Here is a 20,915-nt window from a genome sequence, read left to right as displayed (position 1 = left end):
TGGATGACAATTATTTGAGGCATGGCTGTGGTTACAGAAATATTTTTTGTCCTGAAATGTAAAAAGAAGACAATTATATGAGTATAAATATTTACCTATTTGAGGATACCCAACAATTATTTGCGGTATGACATTTTTGAGTGGATATTTTTCCCTCATTGGGAGAAAAAATTGTGTTTTTTGATTATTTGAGGCAAGGCATCTTTCAGCACATCCCCTCATAGGAAAAAATTTTTTTATTTGAGTTGAAGCGTTTATTTCTGTGGACAACACACCCTGAAATTTATGTATGGCCTTAATTAACAGAAATGATTTTTCCGATAAGGAAAACAAAAAAATTAATGGGAAAAATATTTAGCTGCCACAAAAAAAAGCTCTTATTGAACAAAAAACATTTTATTGGTTATTTATTTTAATAGTAAAATGTGTACAAAAAAAAGATGATCAGACAGAGAGGTGTTGAGGAACTTGTAAAACACCTAAACCTTTCTTTTTTAAGATATCATTTTTTCTCTAATTTTGGAGGCGCAACAATTGCGCATAAAAAGAACGTCTAAAGTAAAATACCACCAAGTGTGTCACTATAAATAATAAATACCTCATTGTGAGGGAAGAATAGCCATACAGGCAATTTTCCTACCATTCATTTTATGTAATAAATATTCGATTCCACGTGAAAACAACGGCAATCCGCACACATTGGAAAATCCATAGCGCTTTGTCTAACAAGACACATTCATCACTATGAACAATTCATGACCTAATACTTTACGGGGACTTTGGGGAGATCCTTTGCTCGCTATGTTGCCGTAGCAACGGTGACCCAGGGACGCGCCATCACACCATGGTGGCCTCACCGCCTTCGCCGTCTGATGTCCACAGAAGAAAACACGCTCTGTATTCATTTGGCAGCCTCCACGTCTGAGGGATGCAAGAGGAGATAGAATAGATACAAAAAAAAAAGGTCCACACACTCTTCTTGAAATGTCATCATTTTAAAAGTGTTTTCACGTTTTATGTAACTGTGCACGATGCATACCCTCTGATTAACCCGGGACAAAGTTCCGCTGTTGTCGTGGGATTTTCCTGACATTTTCATTTCCAAAAGCCATCGGGTCCACGGAGAGTTTCCAAAGCATCAGAGAGATTGTATTTTTAAAAAGATATGAATCAGCAGACAGGTACCAAGGAATTTCTAAGGTATTAGATATACCATGGAACACTGTGGCGGCTTTACTAAGAACTTGACTTTTCCACAGAATTGATTAAAAGGGGTGAAAAAAATTCAACGGAGAAGCTTCGAGGAGGCTGACAGCTGAAGGAGCAGCGAGAATTTCTGGGAGGTATTACCTGTATTCTACTAACAGAATCAAAAGAATCGTTTTTGATCATTTTTATGGCTTTTTGCAGAACTCTGATAAAACTTATCTGCTGAAACCATAATTTGTATCTTTATCTGCAACACTTGACTATTTTTATGCATGATTGGAGGGTAAAGTTGAACCTTGGTTTGCCAATAAGATTTTCAGCCAATTTTGTTTTGGTTTATGAAGTATCATTCAATTTTCTTTCTGGTTCAGCTTCTTTTTTTTTTAGACGAAATATTCTAATTGTGGATTATAGAAACCTGGTTAAAAAGCCTACAAAAAGTTCAACAGTATCATAAAGCAGGAATTTCTGTCAAGTACTGGCTGAGTCCTACACGTGACAACAATCGCCTATATTTTTATAAGTCCGGTTCATGGGGTGGAATGATGTCCAAGCCAGACTAAAATTGCTGAAAACATCCATAAAGTGGTTCATCAAGATCAGAGATTAATCTAGCAGATTGCTAATGCACATTTAGCAAGGTTGTTGTTGAATGATTGGGTCTGGTTCATAAACACATTTTCCTTTGCCTGCATCTCAGAGCTATACAATATTTCATGCAAACGTGATAAAATATTCACTGCATACTTGAAGATGAAGTGCATATTTAACCTGAAGGGAGCAAAGCATTTTTTAATCATGAATCCATCTCATTCTCACTCCTACTCTATCCTACTAGCCACAAGTGTCATTTGACAGTGTGCTTTTCTCACCTCATTGTGCGGGATGCATTGATGGAAGTCCACCAGCTCCGATACTAACTTTTCGGATCTTGTGGTGTAGAGTTGTCTGGGGATCTGTGGGAAAGACACACACGTCCAAAAAGTGGACACCCACTGTGTTTACATCACGCTTCATTAATTTCTCATGCCTGCAGTGGCGCCTAGAGAGCACGTAAGCAGATGGAGAGTAAATAAAAAGTGACGGGCGCTACAGTGCAACAAGCATTTTGACCTAAAGCTATAACTACACAGCAGATGTCATCTATGGAGGGTTTTGAACAGCAGCTTTGGAAGTTTTGCGACGTTGTAGGGAGCCTCATCTGTGTTTCGTGTCCGCAGAGAAGATCCTTACACACTTGACGCAAGCACAGTAGAACCAGTATTACTGTTTTTCCAAAATACTCAGGTTAACATCAAATTTTAATCAAAGAGTCCTTAAACATATTTGGACATTTCTTTTTTTTTTTTTTTTTAGATATGTTTGATCTATAAAAGCTTGTGAATTAAAGATGTCACCATGCATTGGAATTTAATGCTATGACAGTTCCACCTGTTGCTGGAATCCTTGACTCATAAAAACTTTATTTATTTATTTATTTATTTATCAATAAGAAATGTTCAATCAATTTATTTACTTATTTGTTTATTCATTCATTTATTTATCTAGCATTTTGCTGACCACCTGAGATATTTCTGGCCCCTCCATGGCCCCACCGCTCCAAGGAAAAAAAAGAAAAACACCCAAAACGCATTATTCCTATTTCCGTTCCATCCTACGGGTAAATCTATTTCCAAATCAATTGCGTGGAAGTTAGAGTTTCTGATGCCACAAATGACTGAAGAGTGTGTTAGAGCAGTGAGTCATCTACTTGAGCGGTTAGTAGCGTGATTGTTAGTCCAAGTGCTTGTACCGCTCAGCACTATGTACCTCGATACTGAGATGTATGTTTTCAACTGAGGCATACACTTCCTGCTCAGAATGATGAGAGCCAGACGAGGCCGAACTGGTGGGATACGGCAGTGTGGACACTTGGCTTAAGATGCCATCGTCATTCTCAAATACTGGGTTGACCCTCAAAGTATTTTCAAAGGGATAGGGAGCAAGGCTGTGCCTAGTGGGGGAAGGAGGGAAGACATTTTGAAAAAGCCTCACATGACCAAAATAACGCCGAAGCGTTTCCGACTTACACCAAAGTCACCGCCTTCCTCGTTGCTGTGCACTTCTTGTTAATGAACACCAGGATACCGATGATGGCGCAAACGAGGCAGAGGCTTCCCACGAGGCAGGTTACAATTAGCGACGGGTCGAATGGTACCGAAACCAGCTCGTTGCAGCGCTCCCCATGGTAGTGCCAGTATTTGCCTACAGGGCATCTAGAACATGGAAATTATCTAGGTTAGCTAGACTCAGGCGTAAATAAAACAAACTACTTTGTGAATATTTTGCAGTCATTTTAGTGAATATGTCACCCCACTGCCATGTAGTAAATGCAGATGTTCCCATCTTGGTGAATATCTACATACTAGCATGTGTGCTAAAATCTAGGAAGAAATTATGTATGATAATATTATATATGTGTTCAATACTAATTTATCTTCAAAGTCAATAAACTAAACAAATGGGTACCATATTTTCCGGACTATAAGGCGCACCTTAAAACCTAAAATTTTCTTAAAAGCCGACAGTGCGCCTTATAGTCCGGTGCGCCTTATATAAGGACAAAGTTTTAAAATGGGCCATTCATTGAAGGTGCGCCTTATAGTCCGGTGCGCCTTATAGTCCGGAAAATACGGTATATGTTTTTACAAACGCAGAAACAGTCAACAAAATGGCTCGGAATCTTGTTTTGGTTATTGGCTGTTTGAATTGTGTTGTTTGAGTTGCAAACTAATGGCTGTCGATGCTGTGCAGAAAAAGGAACAGAGCGTCAGCAGGAACTGAAAGTCAGAAAGACAGCCAAGGGAAATTGGTTTTTCAACTAATCACTGGTCTGTAATATTTACTGTATAAAATATATCTCGGGGAAAAAAAGGAAAAGGGCCCTGTGCTAGAATTTCCCCGTGTGGGTCAAAACCTTATCTTATGTGGTGGGGCACTGTCTGCCACCTCCCCGATTACTGTTTTACCCAAATATGAGTTTCAGCAATTACGAAAACAATCATTGTGCCTTTTCTTTCCATTTTTGCAACCCTTATACAAAGATGAAGCTCAGACATTTTTTTTACTGTAAAATCCAGGTCCAAAAAGTAAAAACCCTACCTCAGTTTGGTTTGAACCTGCAGTTAAAAAAGTTTGTCTGTTGTCTTTCATGAGCTGTAATTGTTTCGTGCTGTTTTCCTTGTACTATACCTGCATGTGGCTCCATGGCCAGGGATAATTTCACACGAGCCTCCATTGAGGCAGTAGTCTGGCTGCAGGTCGCATGCGCTCTGACACGGAAGGCCATTCACAGAGCTGTAGCCCGGGTCGCACAGACACTCGGCCTCGTTGTTCCAAATGTCCGCCACGCAGCGTGAAAACTCATTACAGGCCAGGAACTTGCACGGGTCCGCTTCGTCGGCTGCAGAAAAAAGCAGCCGTGTGACATTATCATGGACGCGGCGTGCATAGTCAGCCGGCCGACCGACCGCCATCTCCAGGTTCAGAGGATGACTGAAAGGGCGCTTTGATTGATGAGCAGTGAAGCGTCGACTTTTAATAAGATATACAGTCGGGAACTCGTGCGTGCAAACAAGATGCATCACGTGTATGCTGCGGTGCGAGAAGGAGGGACGACTGGGGACTTTGACCTTGTGGCATGAATAAGCAAAGGACTTGAGTCCAGAACTCAATAAACTTCATTAGAGAAGAACGAGTCAAGCTCTATAAATTTTATATTACTATTCATGACCACATCATCGAATGTGAAGTCAATGCAAGAATGTAGTGAGAGCTGTAACTTTTCTCAGTTGAAACACCCATCACCTAATCTTTAGCACATCATATTACCATAATGTGTCTACTAAGCATCCAATTCAGCATTAATCAAACTTGTGAAAATAACATTAAAATTAATTAATTCTTAACTAATTCTTCAGCCACATGAATTGCCATTTTTACTCAGTCGGGTCCTTTGGAGACAGAATAAATTAGCCTCACACACCAGTTTTACAGTTTGACACAATTGGGTGGACTTGTGCACCATGCAAGACTATTATATGACATCAAAACAACTAATTCCTCATATTTCAGCATTGAGATGCCACTGAGGGTTGTCAGACTTTTTCTTTTACTTAGAGACTACTTTTTGTGGTTGAACAATTGAAATAACTGAGAAATAATTTAAAAAAAACTTCTTTTCAAGGAGTGTAGTCGAGATTCTATCAGCAAGGACATCTCACCTTGTTCTATCTCCAGGGAGCGGCTATCAATCTCAATGTCAAGACGTTTGGCTGCGGCGCTACAGAAGTCTTCCAGAACACAATGCACCGCCTCAGTCACGTTGTACGGCACTTCTTTCTCCAGCTTCAGTCTGCTGTTCACCACCACGCTGCCATTGCGGAAGTTGAGGATTTCCAGTTGCTTGAATCCGGTCAGATTGGACTCAAGGTAGGGTAAAAGCTAAAAAGTAAGAGAGACGCATATTCATTTTTGATAAGTTTGTCCTGACAAAAGTAGAAGCGTGATTTGATTTTCTTAGCTCTATGTGTGGTTACAAGCTTGGTTAGTATTCAAGAGAAGGTGGAAAAAGGGGCTTTTATAAATCAGGGTTTGAAGGTAAGATCAGAGCAAGCAGGAATCGTGTCTTGATCCTGGGGAGATAAGACGCATTCAACATCTACATCCCCCCTGAGAAGAAGACCACAGGATCTACTTTGAATCGTCTCGCTGGTGAGGTTGGCACCGCATCGTCCAATCCAGAAGCTATTCGGGTCATATTTTACTGTGCGATCACTATGAATAGTTTGCCGTTTAATTTTTAATGCGAGCATGAAATCCCGCCATGACGGCACATGGCATAATGAGATCAAGAAGAGAGAAATTAGGGTTTCCGTATGTCAGAGAACGTGCTAATTGTAGTCACGAAATAGAGTGAGAGGGATCAGCCGCTTAGCAAAAGACAAGCGTAACAAGCGAGGCCTTGCATGCAAAAGCAACAACAAGCCAACACTGCAGACCATAAACGCTGCTTTTTATTTCAGACGAGGAAGACAGAAAAAAAGACTATAGAGACGGAGCAAGAATTCAACCGGTTCAAGTAATGGCCCCGCATCAATGGGCATCGATTGCACTCCCAACCCACAGCCGCTTCATGACGTGCTGCAAACGAAGGTAAACACCAAGCGAAGGAGATTAGGCCCTAGCTGGACGGGGCTGCGAAGCGGGAGATAAGAAGGCCTTAAGGAGCTCGCCTCTGATGGGGTTACTTCACATCTCGTCCACCGACGCGTTAGTGACAGCTACTTCCCTTTGGCTAATAGTCTCTGGCAGGTTGTTATCCGCCATTCCTGACCGTTCTTCTCCAAGCGTCGATGGCAAATTATCCGTAAACAATCGATTCGAGACCAATCAGTGCCTCGGCTACCTCGCACGCGGAAGGTCAGTGTGGTGGTTTTATCGCAAAACCGCACAACAGTCGCATCCCATCTAGGCAGGAGAAACTACTGCTAGTTGTATCTACTGGTTCCCAGTGAAACATTCTTTCTCTGGTGTCACAAGGCCAAACGTCACAGCGAATAGAAACCTGATTTTCAAAAATCGCATCATTGTGAGTAATTCCAACCTCCATGTCCAGTTTTTAGTGGTTGCTTCACAAACCAGTAGGTACATTAAAGGAGGAGTTCAACAAGGGCAAGTTTCATGTATACATGTCAGACTGGGTGTGCAGCATCACTAATGGGGGTCTGGCAAAACCATTTAAATGGGCTGTTTTATGTCACATTCTTTTTTCCAAATAGCCCATTTAAAGGACTATTCTAGCGGACTATCATTGATTAAAGGTAGTAAGTAAATACTTACCATCTCAAACGTCTGACCACATTATTGTTTGTGCTTCCAGAAAGTTATAAACAAGGAATGATGAGAACTGCACAAACCTTTGTTTGGGCAACCATTAAAGATTGGAGATGGAGAGGCTTTGTTTTTTTTTTTAATCCACATTTGTTAATTAATACATTTTCATTTGATAATGTGATGTCAGACAGACAGGAAAACTTCTCTGTGGGGAAAATAAATCAACATCGTCAGCAGGAACAGTTCATTCCAATGATACGTGAACTGACAGTGTATCGGGAAGTAATCAGCTCCCTGGCCTGCGGGCTCGCCTCGGGCTAAAAAACTACTTCAGTTACATGTTAGGTCTGCTCCTTCGCATTCGCACATGACAAAATATTGAACCCTACAAACAGTGCAACCTCAATAGTCCAAAGCGCCTGAAGACGTACCATTTGAGTATTAGCTGAATTTTGGGTAACCTTGCCTGCAAGCTGAACTCCCACGGTATTTGTGAATTCACAAAAATCCATCTTGTCCCTGAGCCCGCTGATTTCCTTCCAGCCAAAAGTTGCCACATCTCCCAATCGTCTTCAATTATTGTACTCAATCGTCCCGCTTTTCCCAACCAGATTACAATGGAGGCCCTTTGAGGTTTAAGCTTGGCGGTAGTGCTAGTTATAGTAACTACGGTAGATACGTTCACCCACGAGAGGGATTCAACAAAACCTCAACCAGTAGCAATTCACTTTTATTCACATTAGAACGTACATTTCGTTTGTTTTCATATCTGAACAAGTACACGCAAGGTAGATGCTTGCAGATGCCCACACAGGGCGCAAAGCAGCTTGAAACCCTTAATAGCATGTGTGTGCATGTGTGTGAGTGTGTGTGTGTGTGTGTGTGTGTGTGTAGGGCAGGAACTGACCTGAATAACAGAAAGCTTCTTAGCATACACAAATGACAAACCTCCACAATGACTAAGGCAGACCAAGGTCTCATGATTCAGACTACAATGCGTGGGCCGGGTTAGCAACCCCAAACAGCAACAAACAATACACCTGTAGCACCCCAAAACAAATGAAAAACGGGCCACCTCACTCCTAAGGATTATTCTAATAATCATATGCTAACATTGTTTTTACGAGAATTTAATACTCAAGCACCTTTTTTTTAAAACCACCTAGTCATTATAAATACTGTTTTTCCATGTGTACGCATCTATGGATTTTTAAAAAAAAATAAAAATAAAAATGAATATTATGGAGAGTTTCCCTGTTGCAACACATTTGGTTCAAATGGTCAGATATTAAGATAGGTGTGCACAAGCTGGATAGCAATCCTGATCATTTGAATCAGGCATGTTGCCGCAGGTAGACCTATAAAACACGCGGGAGGACTCCAATTGCCCATCGCTGTCTTGGAGGGACAATCACTATTTATGTGAGTAGCAATATGCAACTCCAAATGTTGGATGAGCTATAATATTTAATCATTTGAAAATGGTTATGTGGTTAGGAATTATTGCAACACAATTAGTTGTCTACTAATTACAATTTGTATGAAATGTTACTAAATTGTTGCAGGAACATAAGGCCCCAACACATCCATGTTATGTTTCCCTCACAAAAAAAGACAAACTACACTGCACTGCACCACATTTATAAAATTTAGTTTATTCCACGCACGAGATTGTGGTTTAAGAATATCAACAAAGTCCAAAATCCGCTTATTCGAGCTCACAGTTAAATGAAAACCAGGTTATCTATGTTTAGCCTCAACATATTATTTTTATATATCGTGTAAAAAGTAGCCTACATGTTCTTTAGGTAGTCTCACCCCGAATAATTGTTTTGATTTCGAGACCAATTCAGCATTTACTTCTTAATATTTTGTCGTACAATAACGTGTGCTGCCCCCTATAAATCTGAAATGTGAATTAAATATCCTTGTTTGTCATTTTTACAGTGGTTAAAGAAAATTCACAATACAACATGCAAATCAATGAGCATTAGCGGTGATTTAAATTTAAAAACATTTTAGTAATGTTTCCCTCACAGCCAACTATATGTAACACACAGTTTAAGGCAAAAACAACCAAAGCTAAATATAAAGGCAGTTATAGTGACGTCTAAAAGTGAAAAGTGTGTTAGTGTGGCTTCAGTTTGTCATACTGAGTTAGGAAAGATGCATTAAAAAGTAGTTAGGTAAGAAAAGTTTGCGCTCTCTCTGAGATGTCACACAAGTGAGTTCCAATATGGAAAAAAATACCGGTATGGAGGCTAAAGTCGTCTGTCTCCTAGGCCCAGATTTACTGGATGCTCCAGGATTTGGCGGCTTTCTGGGCCCAGAGTGTTGAGTCTGAGTGAAACACAATTATTGGTAGAACCTTTTCATTCCCCTTTTTCGACACTTGACTATAAGTAATCGTTTGACCTTAAAATGAAAAGTCAATGTGCTGGAATGTCAGTTTGTAAGAAGAAGACAAAAGCAAAGTGACCCAAAATTACCAAGCTAACATATTCAAGACCATCCAGGACACAGCTGCTATTCAGAGCTAGTGTCAGTGCCAAAGTCACTGTGTACATGTATAAACTTTGATATGTATGATGACATGATCAGAAATTTTTTATGTAAGTTTTGTTAGTGTTTAGCACATACATTCATTGGCTTGGCTTCTTTATATTCTTTTAACTTTGGCTCGGGTCTTTGTCAGTTAGCAAATGAATGATTGTCACTTAGTCATTTCGCATTTCAACACAGTAGAAAAAATAAATAAACTTAACAACTCCTGGGGCAGCCACCAAGTAAAAAGTCAAATTAAAAAGTTACTTTCTGATTATTGTGCAGTTTCTACTCCTAACTCATTGATATGGTACAGTGCTCAATAGTTACTATTTGCTGGCAAGAGCACACTTAAATTGAAAGTTGGCTTTTGTTTATCACCACATTAAACTTCTGAACAAATATAAAATATATATATAAGTCAAGGAAAAAAATTGAAATCCGTTATGTTTGGCTCAATTGGCAGTTGTGAGAATAAGGCTAGCTACAAAGTGCAGCCTCACAAAGTCCATATTACGCGCCAATCACCTTGTCAAACATTTTCATCACATTGATGAAGTCATAAAAGAAAATACCCCAAAATAGCATGCATCAACATTACATCCAGCATAAAAGCTTGTGTACCTACCAGCTCCAGAAAGGTGTTCTCCAGTGATTTATATTCTGGGGAGGTCTTGTTGAACAGGTCGTCAGAAAACATCATGTTCGTCACTCTCAAGCTAAAGAAAACTACTAACTCTCTGCTCTGCTGTATCGCGGCCAGCACAGGAGTGCTGGCTTGTCTTGAGGCTGGAGCGGCTGTGGAACGCTCGTCAGCCTCGGAAGGGTATCTAACACTACTGCTGTCCTCTTCCAGTGACTCGGTCATTTCTGTCCCACCCTGGTTTGACTCTACATCGTCCTGGACGTTAGAGTTTTCTGAAGGAAGCTCCACCAAAGCTGGGATCATTCCACTTGACTCGACTTCATGTATTTCGCTTGGGACTGGGGTAGGGGGTTCGCTTGGAGATTCCCCAGGGGTCTCACTTGGTACTTCACTGGAGACACTAAGTGTTTCCGTGGGGACTGGTTTAGGAGCTTCACTGGGGACCTCCACAGAACCTTCACTGGAGACTTCATTGGGGACTTCAGTGGGTGCAATGCTGGCAGTTTCACTGTGGGTCTCACTGGGTGCTTCACTGAAGACTTCACTCGGAGCTTCATTGTGGGTCATGCTGGCAGCTTCAGTTGAGACATCGCTGGAGACTTCGACTTGGAGCCCACTTTGGGCTTCACTTGGGAGTTCACTGATGACTTCAATGGTGGGTGCACTAGGAACAAACATGGGAGCTTCAGTGGTGGATTCAATGAGGATATTGTGGTAACTGAATACTTCAGCGGTGGCTTCAGTAGAGATTTTGTTGGGAAGCTCCCTGGAAGCTTCACTGGGGACATTGGTGGACACATCATTGGGGACTTCCATTGGAGCTTCACTGGAGGTATCACGAGATGTGTCACTAGGGTCTTGTATGAAGTTGGTTGGAACCTCACTGGGAATTTCACTGGCGACATCATTAGAAATTTTGATAGAGGCCTCACTGGGAATTTCACTGGCGACATCATTAGAAATTTTGATCGAGGCCTCACTGGGAATTTCACTGGCGACAACATTGGGAATTTCGATAGCTGCTTCACTGGGAACTTCATTAACTATATTTCTGACTACTTCATTGAAAGAGTTTGCTACACTGGAAACATCAATGGAGGCTTTGGTGGCGGCAACGCTTGTCACTTCATTGGTAAACTCGATAGGGGCGTCATCTTTGCCCTCAGGTGACGGTATAGGCTGCAGGTCAGGCTCTGGTTCCATGCTTATGATAACATCCTCAGGTGACAACAACTCAGATTCTGTGCCAGAGAGGTGAGCTTCATCAATGATCAGCATTTCAGGATTGGAGTCTGGTGATGACGAATCATTCTCCCTTGTGTCTGCCCCTTCAGGTTCTTGCAAAAGAAAGAAAAAAGACTTTCAGACATGTTTACCCTAAAAGAAATTATAACTTCATCGCCTCACCTCCACTGTTACCTTCCATTGTACTTGTGTCAATGACCCTCGCCTCTTGTCCTTGTTCTAGGATGGCCTCCGGTGTTGTATCTGCCATGATGATGTCACTCATCTCCCCCGAAGGATCACCTCCGGATACATCCTCCACTGCTGCTGCCACTGGCACCTCATCAATGGTTGTAGGTTCAGAGGTGGATTCTGGGAGGATGGTCAGTAAGGAAGGCACCGAGGTGTGTATTTGAGGTTGAATTGTGGTACTTTCAAATGCGTTTTCTGTCGCTGCCACTGTGGGGAAGAACTTTGGTGTGATGTTCTCTTCAGTGACCTTGATGGCATCCCCGCTCCCAGTGGTGTACATGCTGAGAGCGGCATCTGGGTAAGCAGTAGTTACTGACAAGAAACACAAGAAAAATCAATCTGACTTTCTCCTCAGCAGCTCTGCTCCTGCAGCGTGGAAATTGCGCTTACCAACTTCAAAGGTGAGATACTGTATGTCCAGCGGAAGTGATGGCTCCTTTTGTAAAGCTTTCACTATCATTTGTCTCAGTTTCAGAGCATCCACATTTGTCTGTCCGTTTGGAGGTTCCGGTTCATCACTCTGTTCCGTGTCTCCATTAAAGACCACAGCATAATGAAGAATGGCATCCTGTGACCTGATTCACACAACAATTCAAGTCATAAAGCTGCATGAAGGTAATGTTTATGGACTACATTGACGACTCAGCAACACAACAAATCCACAAAAGTATTCAGGGAACAAATGTGTGCAATTGTGGAATTTTCAACAATAACAGTAACTCACCTGAATTCCAACATGCGAATTTCTTTGAATCCTGCAATTTTTTTAAGTGCATGAAGTATCTACCGAAAAAAAAAGAGGCATAAACTCAAATACAAAAGTTAACTTCATTCCCATCACAACCATAATTTCTTGAAAGTGAGCAGCGGTAAAAGACGTTATCCTCACAGCCCTAAAATTCTCCTACCTTTCCTAAAATTCCAGTCAGCATCACAATATATTCTCCTCTCTAATAGCCAAAGGGACTTCCTCCTATGTTACACCCCGACACCTTTGCCATTTCGCCTCCAACCCTCTCGAACTCCATCCCAGACAACATCTGCAACTCCCAGCCACTCAACTGATTTAAAACCCAATTAAAAACACATCTGTTTAGAAATGCCGATAATCCCTACTGCCTTCCCAAATCTGAACTCCCAGCGTGGAACTATCACTACCGTGTCAGTGCTTCTAATTGATTACTGCCATTTCCATAGCAATGCTGGGCTTGCCAAGAGATGTGTGGCCTAAATACATCAATGAATTTACAGTCCAGTAGAAGTTGCTGCACTGCCAAAGCTGAACATTTGAGTTGATAGGGGAATAAATCACGTCAGATATGGTAGCCTTCCCTAACCATTGAGAGTATGAGGTGACACTGGAGTACTTATTCACCTAATTAGCTCGACGCCTAACCTTCTGGCTTGCGCGCTATAGGACCCCCTATGGACATTGATTCATGACTGTGTTTGGGCCAGGAGTAAAGTGGACACACTCCACCGTCCGTCCCAATGTGGCTGTAAGGGAAAAGAACCACTTGGATTCAGTCCAAGTCATAAAGTAGCTACAGTCTACAAAGAAAGGCCAACACAGCCTTAAAGAATAGGTGACATTTATATCGGATAGACTCCGACTGTTTGGATATTTTGATGCTTCTTTCAAGAACCCAACTTATCCAAATACTTTCATATAGACTAAACTTCTTCAAATATGATTATGAGATCGTACCTTGTCTGTTATTTCTCCGGTGATGTCATCAGCATCAGCTGCCTGGGGGTTATGCAGCAACTCGATGTACGATGGCTCCACAATGGTCGCGTTGAATTCTACAATGTACTCCCCATAGCTTTCTTTTATCATATTCGGCTCTTCTTTTATCTGGCAAATACAAATGCGTTATTCAGTGCAATGATTTTCCTATAAAATAAGATGCTGAAATGGTGTTTTAGTACCTCTTCAGATTCTGTTGGAATGAGAATCACTGGGGGGGTCCTGGTGCCTGAGACCAAATGAAATATGCACGTTAGCATACTGTTTGTTTCCCGATGTTGAACGCATATGATATTGGTCGATCATCAGCTCACTTGTTTTTAAGTCACATTCCACCCTTGGTGCCGCTGTTTCCACGACAACACTGGTAATTGAGACAATCGTCATTAGAACGTGACTTCGTATATTAGGCAAAGAATCACGTTTGGTAACAAACTTCAATCAAAGTGGAAATCATTTGTTCAATTTTTATTCATTTATCTTTGACTGTTATGTACTACAACAGTTTGGATAATAAAAAAGGAAACGTACACATACAAAAAAAGCTATTGAGCTTGTACCTACCCTTCAAGTTCAGCTTGCTCGGCCACTCTCTGAAAGGCAGTTGAAATTTGAGTTAATTTTAAAAAAAAATATTTGTATTATTCTTACTGCATTTTGGAATAATGTTGATGTTTACGAAAAATAGTCCAATCTGACTGTTTTTTATTAAGATGACAAATACAAGCAAATTAGGACTCACTCGGGCCACCATGTCCAGATGCTCCTGAGAACTGCTGAAGTTCTGAGCCAGATCGTCCATACAGAGGTTTTCATGTTGACAGGTGTAAACCCAAGATCGGTACTCCTCAGTGTTTGGCACCCGGTCCAGGAAAATGCGAAAAGCCTCCCAAATGGCTTCCTGACAAACTAGAAAAGAAGAAGCAAATTATAGTCTGTGAAAAAAGTGGACACGAAGCGGTGCACCTTATCATTCATATTTGGTTTTCAATTGCACAGGTCTGTTTTCTGAACTTTATTTACATTTAATATCAACTGTAAATATGTGCTGATGAAATTCTCTCATAGCTTACAGTTTTCTTCATAGGGAAATTGGAGCATGGAAAATGTGCAAAAATGCATACATTATTTTTAGTACGTTGGAATTAATTACTTTAAATTAATATTTCCATTTTCATAAATATTCATATATGTATCAATGTAATTATGTAAATCCACAGCATAAACCGGATCGCTTCCTAATAATGTTTGAGCATAATTCCAAATAAAGTACAATAATATAAATAAATAAAATACTAAATTTAGTTGGTCCACTTCAATAAAGGTCAACCTATTCATGTTTTTCAATCTGCCACATTTGCATATCTTTATGAATATAAATTTCCCAAACACAATGGAGTCTTCTTGTGCCTGCAAGGTCCAAAGTATCCAACATCATCTTTATTCTCTGACAAATTAATTTCTGCATGCAGCGATTACGTCCACACCGGCAAAGTCATCCTGCGTCCTTTTTTTTTTTTTGAATGACGCATTGGAGTCATGCACTTTATCAACTGCTGTATTGTAAGAGTGAGGTGGCCATTTTAATGCACTGCTTGAATCAAACGCAATCTATTTTCTAGACAGAGAACATTTGCATATAAATACTGGCTATCAAGGCTTCTTTGTGTCTTCACCAAAAATGATATATCCGTTTGCTATTATCATTATTGACATGTTAATTCTTTGGATATTTTATCTTTTTTTATTTTCAAATCATATTTAGCAGGTGTTTGTATGAGAACTGTGATAGAGGGAATAAACGGATTCAGCTGACATCTGTATTTTTCTGAAATGGAAAAGTTTTAGAAGTGTTCGGTGAAAGGTACAAGCCCATTCAGACAAAATGATTGAAGTAAAAGACAAGGCTGACTTGTAAGAACACCAATCTTGGAACTAATCAAGTTCTCAGGGCAGGGACACAGCTGAGGAGAGCAATCTGCAAAATGATTATTTGCTAAAGGTTTTCCAAAGAGCCACCAGTGAATAGATGGCCATAATTTTTTTTAGAGATAGTTTATTCTTATGACGTATACACTATTAAAATATATTTTAAAAAAGACATATTTCAGTGTGTGACTTAGATTCACATCAAGTTAAAAAAAAAGCATTAGCACATTTACCTCGGAGCTTATAGTATGCTCGATGGCTGCCGATGACAGCTTTTATGGTCTCCTGGGGACATACTTTGACACCAGTGGTGAAAATGGTCGACCTCTTCCTCCGATGTCCTTCCTCGCTCGCTTTGTTACTGTTGTATTTTGTCAATCTAGAAGCTTCTAGAAAGTGCCGATACTTAACATCCCGGAGCCCGGAAATACCGTGGTGCTGGATGTCTGCAAGGAGGATGAACAGACAACATTTATATATTTTCTCATATATACGTCGATATGTACCGTATTTTCCGCACTATAAGGCCCACCTAAAAACCTCCAATTTTCTCAAAAGCCGACAGTGCGCCTTATAATCAGGTGCGCCTTATATATGGACCAATATTGAGCCACTACAGAAGGTGTGTCCAATGTCCGGCCCGCGGGCCAAATGTATATATCTTATATATGGACAAAGTTTTAAAATGGGCCATTCATTGAAGGTGCGCTTTATAATTCGGTGCGCCTTATATATGGACAAAGTTTTAAAATGGGCCGTTCATTGAAGGTGCGCCTTATAATCCAGTGCGCTTTATAGTGCGGGAAATACGGTATATATATGTGTATATATCGTCATTGGCTAGTCTAATTGTCAATCACTACATAAGTCACTCATTCTTCACTGGCCAGTCCACATAATGTTGAATGTCAAATGTCACCCTTTCGACAGCATAGAGCTTAGTTTGTGCAGGATTAGTGCCTAAAAAAGATTTGAAAACTTGACGAATAACACGTTCGGCCATGTGGGGCACAAGTTGCGACACATTACCCAGTGCAGGAGAAACTAATTCCGGGCTGTTGCACACACCATCGCGCCACTCGTCAGTATTGCATCAGAGCTGTTTGAAAAGAAAAGCCGGCATTGTGATGCCAGGTGGCAACCCTCAGAGGGCTTCTTAAGAAAATAAGCCAGGATTTATGAGCCCCCAAACACAGACGGGAAGTCGTCAGACCCAAATAACAAACGGCCTTCCTCTGGATTATCAACAAGATTGAAGAAAACTAAAGATTTTTGGGGGTTGTTGTTCGTTGTTGTTTTTTGGGAGAGAAACAAAATGAGAGATCAATTCTGCAACGTGACCCTCTTGCAATTCTGGCAAGCGAGATGAACTCTTGTGCAAACACTGGATAAACAACGTGCGGCACCGAGCGCTCAGTTTGTGCAAACATCTGAGATGAACACTAGCGTTGTTGTTTGACTTTTTTTTAATCCCTCACAAAACCTGCTTTGACTATATACTGTACACACCTCTAGGACATTAAATGATACTATCTGGTTTAACAAATACAGCCATAGATATTGTCAGGTGTATTTAAAATCCAGATAGACTGTTGTTTTTAGGTTTGAAAAATATTTTATGCTTTCATGATTAACTTGGTTTTGAATGATAGGAAAATTCCATGTTCACATCATTGCTGTAATAGCAAATGATTAATCTGCTTAAGGTTTGTGCACGGATGTGACGCGTTGACGGAGTCAAGGTCGCAGTGTGATGCACCGTACTGGCTATTGCAACAGTGAAAAGGGAAGCTGATAAAAATGTTAAATGTTCAGTATGTGACTTTAAGAGAAAGGATGCAGCGTAGGTGTGTTTTCCTCCTCCGTTAGCCTTGAGGATTGACACTCCAAAGCACGTCCTTCAGAGTTCCACGTTAAAGAGCAGCGGCACAACATTGAGAGAGCGAATAGTACACCTTTGACATGTCGTGCCAGGGAACAGCCGCCAATGAAGAACCTTGCTTTTGTTCATGCTTAGCAATACACGAGCGCAGTGTTTTGTACTGCATTATAAGACACCTTTGTGAAAGTGAATAGAGAAATATGATTACTTTTCCCTGCACAAAAATGCACTCAGAAATCCAAATGTAAAATAGCCTTAGACTGAAAATGTGAAAGAAAATAAAATCATTGCCAGGAGAGCCAAACCAGTCACATTTTTGTGCTTGTTGTAAGGGAGTATTTGTGGGGCGGAATCTTTTGTGGCCCAAAATCAAAAATGTGACGAAAACAAAAAAATAATGAAGTACATTCAAAACAACAGGCTTCAATTAAAAAAAATTCAAAATATATATTTTTTCATAACATTCTGATATTTTTTGTTCTTCCAATTTTTCTCTAATTTTGGATGGACTGATGGATGGACGAACAGATGATCGAACAGTTGGTTGGATGGATGTTTTATGACAACCGCACTTCCAAGCGAAAATTAATTTCACATCATTTTTGATAAAGAAAAACTCCAAATGAGGGTCTTTTTGGGGGTGTTGTTTTACTGCGCACATGCACAGCCACGGGGATGAGAGCAGGGAGGAGGGACAGGAGGCCCTGATGGCCGACGCAGGCGCAGGAGGCCGCCCGGCGGAGTTACGAGCCAGAAAAGATTAGCGTCCTGTGACGCCGGGAACAGAATGGCTTTTGTTTCCTTCAGCGTAATGAGCTCAAGCGGGCACATCACACCGATCAAGACACCAGACGTTATCACATTATACTATCCACGCACACACAGCCACCTGTTTTGTTCATAGCTAACACTAAGTTGTGTGTTTCAACTAGCATTTGTGGATCTAATAAAAAGTTCCTCATTACATTCCACAGTGGAGGGCTTTTAACGTCCTTGGGAATATCATAATATTAGGTAGTATAGGTACATCTGCACGCTTTCTTCAAACAAAGCAGATCATCAATTATTCTGCCTTATGCGCAGCTTTGAAGAAGACAAAGAAGAAGAAACAAAACAAAAGCAAGCACAGGAGATGCAAACAACTGTTTCAGCCTCAGCTGAAGAAAGACAAAATACTGGCCCTAATGTCACTGAGGTCACAGTGTGTGTTAAAGAGGCGGTTAACTCTTAACGAGAGGGTGGACACGTAAAAAAATGCTCAATATGATTATGAAGATACATGATAAAAGGACGTTTGAAAAATAAAAGCATATTATGACCACTCAACCACTTAATACAAAAATACTTCAGTTAGCAAAGCAGTGTGTAAGACAAGCTAAAATCACGCAATGACAAAAAAAAATGAATTAAATGAAGGGAAACATTTTAAGATTGTACCGTATGATTGGCCGAGTTTTATTATTCCTCTACATTTTCGGGATGACTGAATGATTCTGATGAGGACACCAAAGGCACTTTTTTTTAATGATATTGAAACAGTGCTATATAAGAAAAAGAGCTTTTGATTTGATGCAGTAAAGTTCTACACTGCTACAAATTACAACCGCAATAAGAAGCACAATACATGGTAAGAAAGAAATCAATTTGGAATTTATTCAACTGTATATCAGGACTATTTTCCTTATTTGATAAATCATAAGAGCTGAATCATAAGATTTCTTTGTTGATTTACGAGTTCTGGTGCCTCACATTCAACTTGCAGTTACCAATGGTGATAAAACTGCAAAATCTAAGACGGTCTTTGCTGGAAAATTACAATCATCAATTCCATCTCGTTTGTGACTGTCCACAATCAAAACATGATAATTGTGGAACGCTCTTGTGTTGGATCTCATGAGATTGTGTAAGGTACTTACTGCCCATCTGCCAAAACAAGCTCTCTCTGATGTTTTCCTACCTTTAACTTGACTTGCTTGGAGGCCCAGCGGACACCAAATGAAGAGGAATAGTATTAATTTAAAAAGCATGATGCGTTAAATTCCAAGGTGTTGATACAAGATGTCCAGGATGCCTCTTCTTGCAGAGTGTGTAGAAATATCCTAATGAATGCCGTCCAAGTTGTTGTCTAAGTTCCTGGGTGCCTCGGTGGGATCCCAGTGGCCGGTAGAAACGGCTGCATGGATGGACGAGCAGAGGGAGCGAAGCGGGTGAGAAAGAGGAGGGTGGGACACTCCAGGAATCCCGGCTGGACCTCGGGTCTCTTCCCGTCAGAGCGGCAACAGTGATGAGGTTAAGACAGCGGATTCTGTTTAGGGTCTAATCCCTTTACCTTCTTCTCGCGGCTCGTAATCCGCCACGTGGACGCCCGGCTTCATCTTGTTAGCCGCCTTCTGGACACGAACGGACTCTGTCAGCTGAGCACACGTTTGGGCCGTTTCCAAACAACCTGCTGGATGGCGCCGCCCTCTCTGCTTTGGTCCGGCTTGGTTCTGATGGGAAAAAATGGCACACAAGACCTCTATTTGTGCATGTGCACAATGAGCTTTAGTCTCAATCCTTATCCAAGCAAACGTGTGGATTGGAAAGCTGTGTGTGTGCCCTAAAGTAATGAATTCTGCAACCTCTACGGGATGAGATCAATTTCAGACAGATATAAACAAATCATTCAATGCTGTGGCGAACCCTCACAGGAACAGGTCAAGAGTCAGTTCTTCATATTGTTGTCTATTACTGCTTTTTTGCAACCTCTCTTATCTCCACTCTCAAGTATCACCATTGGTTTCATATTGTATTGCTTCTTGTGTTCTCTTTTGAATAGCACAAATAAGCTCACCGGTCGTGAATGTGTGACGCAAACGTGTTGGCGTGCGGCCTCGACGGTTGCCGTCGGAACGTATCAGGGCGGGAAGTCTCCGCGTGGCAAGTCTCCGCCCTCATCTCCTCCTGTGAAGAGGATTAGCCGTTCATGTTAGTTGCTAACAAATTGCTGCTGTAAATAAGCCTCTTCAAGAGCAGCCTAATCCCTCCTGGCACTTTTCTGACACACTAATCTCAATTTGGAAGAATCGATGGTTGCGGTGCAACACGTTATTTGGTGTAGCAATATTTAATTGGTGGTGTGCGTGGATTTGAACGTAAGAAGGAAAAAATGTGATTTTTGAAAGATTTTCTCGATCGTGAGAGAAAAGTGCGAAACACAACTGGGACTAAAATGGATTTTTATTGCATCACACAGATGCTCAGGAGTCAAGACTTCAGTGCGTCTGCTTGTTGTGGAATACGTGTGGGAGATTTGCTTAATTGTAGCTGTCATTTTTTCTTTTTGTTTGCCCTCAACCATTGTGCACATCACATCACTCATGCATTGTTCTATTGCTTCTGCATCAGGGAAATTTCAAAGCCACTCCGAGTGAGCACTCAGCTGCTTTTTGCTCTTGTGTCATAGATCGGACAAGGATTCTACTTACTGTCTTGTGTGACAATAAAATTTGACGCATTTATTTCTCTCTTTCTTACCTCTGAATTTTGAATAACTGCGTCTTCAAAAATTATATGCTTCAGGTCGTAATATCATTCCAAATTGGAAATCTTTACAGCTGTAAGCT

At 40.9% G+C, this 20,915-nt stretch overlaps 1 protein-coding gene across 6 annotated transcripts; it reads right to left on the bottom strand.

Moving 5' to 3' along the window:
* Positions 1–170: 170 nt before the first annotated feature.
* On the bottom strand, positions 171–19,770 carry impg1b (interphotoreceptor matrix proteoglycan 1b). Of its 6 annotated transcripts, XM_037241712.1 has the most exons (19): positions 19,268–19,770; positions 15,662–15,874; positions 14,242–14,408; positions 14,064–14,092; positions 13,814–13,863; positions 13,682–13,728; positions 13,458–13,607; positions 12,474–12,532; positions 12,140–12,324; positions 11,681–12,061; positions 10,754–11,610; positions 10,256–10,672; positions 9,334–9,423; positions 5,472–5,691; positions 4,441–4,651; positions 3,279–3,464; positions 3,019–3,202; positions 2,082–2,165; positions 171–921 (listed from the first exon to the last, which is right to left on the bottom strand). In XM_037241712.1, exons 1-19 carry the CDS (start codon positions 19,335–19,337, stop codon positions 838–840), a joined length of 3,684 nt encoding a protein of 1,227 aa, XP_037097607.1. In that variant the 5' UTR covers positions 19,338–19,770; the 3' UTR covers positions 171–837. The 6 variants fall into 6 exon arrangements, with proteins under 6 accessions (XP_037097607.1, XP_037097605.1, XP_037097606.1 ...); XM_037241710.1 differs by having other exon boundaries at positions 10,256–11,610; XM_037241711.1 differs by having other exon boundaries at positions 10,256–11,610; positions 11,693–12,061.
* Between the last annotated feature and the right edge of the window lie 1,145 nt (positions 19,771–20,915).

This window comes from Syngnathus acus, chromosome 22, assembly GCF_901709675.1.
Source record: "Syngnathus acus chromosome 22, fSynAcu1.2, whole genome shotgun sequence".
Lineage (NCBI taxonomy): Eukaryota > Metazoa > Chordata > Actinopteri > Syngnathiformes > Syngnathidae > Syngnathus > Syngnathus acus.
Note: the sequence above shows the minus strand (reverse complement) of the source record. Positions and strands in the feature narration are given on the sequence as shown.

What these genes read in the sequence shown, in the direction of transcription:
- impg1b (XM_037241710.1), bottom strand. Translation starts at nt 19,337, where the DNA reads ATGCTTTTTAAATTAATACTATTCCTCTTCATTTGGTGTCCGCTGGGC. An exon ending in GGAATGTGACTTAAAAACAA is followed by an intron (nt 13,729 to 13,813) that starts GTGAGCTGATGA and finishes ATTTGGTCTCAG; the next exon opens with GCACCAGGACCCCCCCAGTG. An exon ending in CCGGAGAAATAACAGACAAG is followed by an intron (nt 12,533 to 13,457) that starts GTACGATCTCAT and finishes TTTTTTCGGTAG; the next exon opens with ATACTTCATGCACTTAAAAA.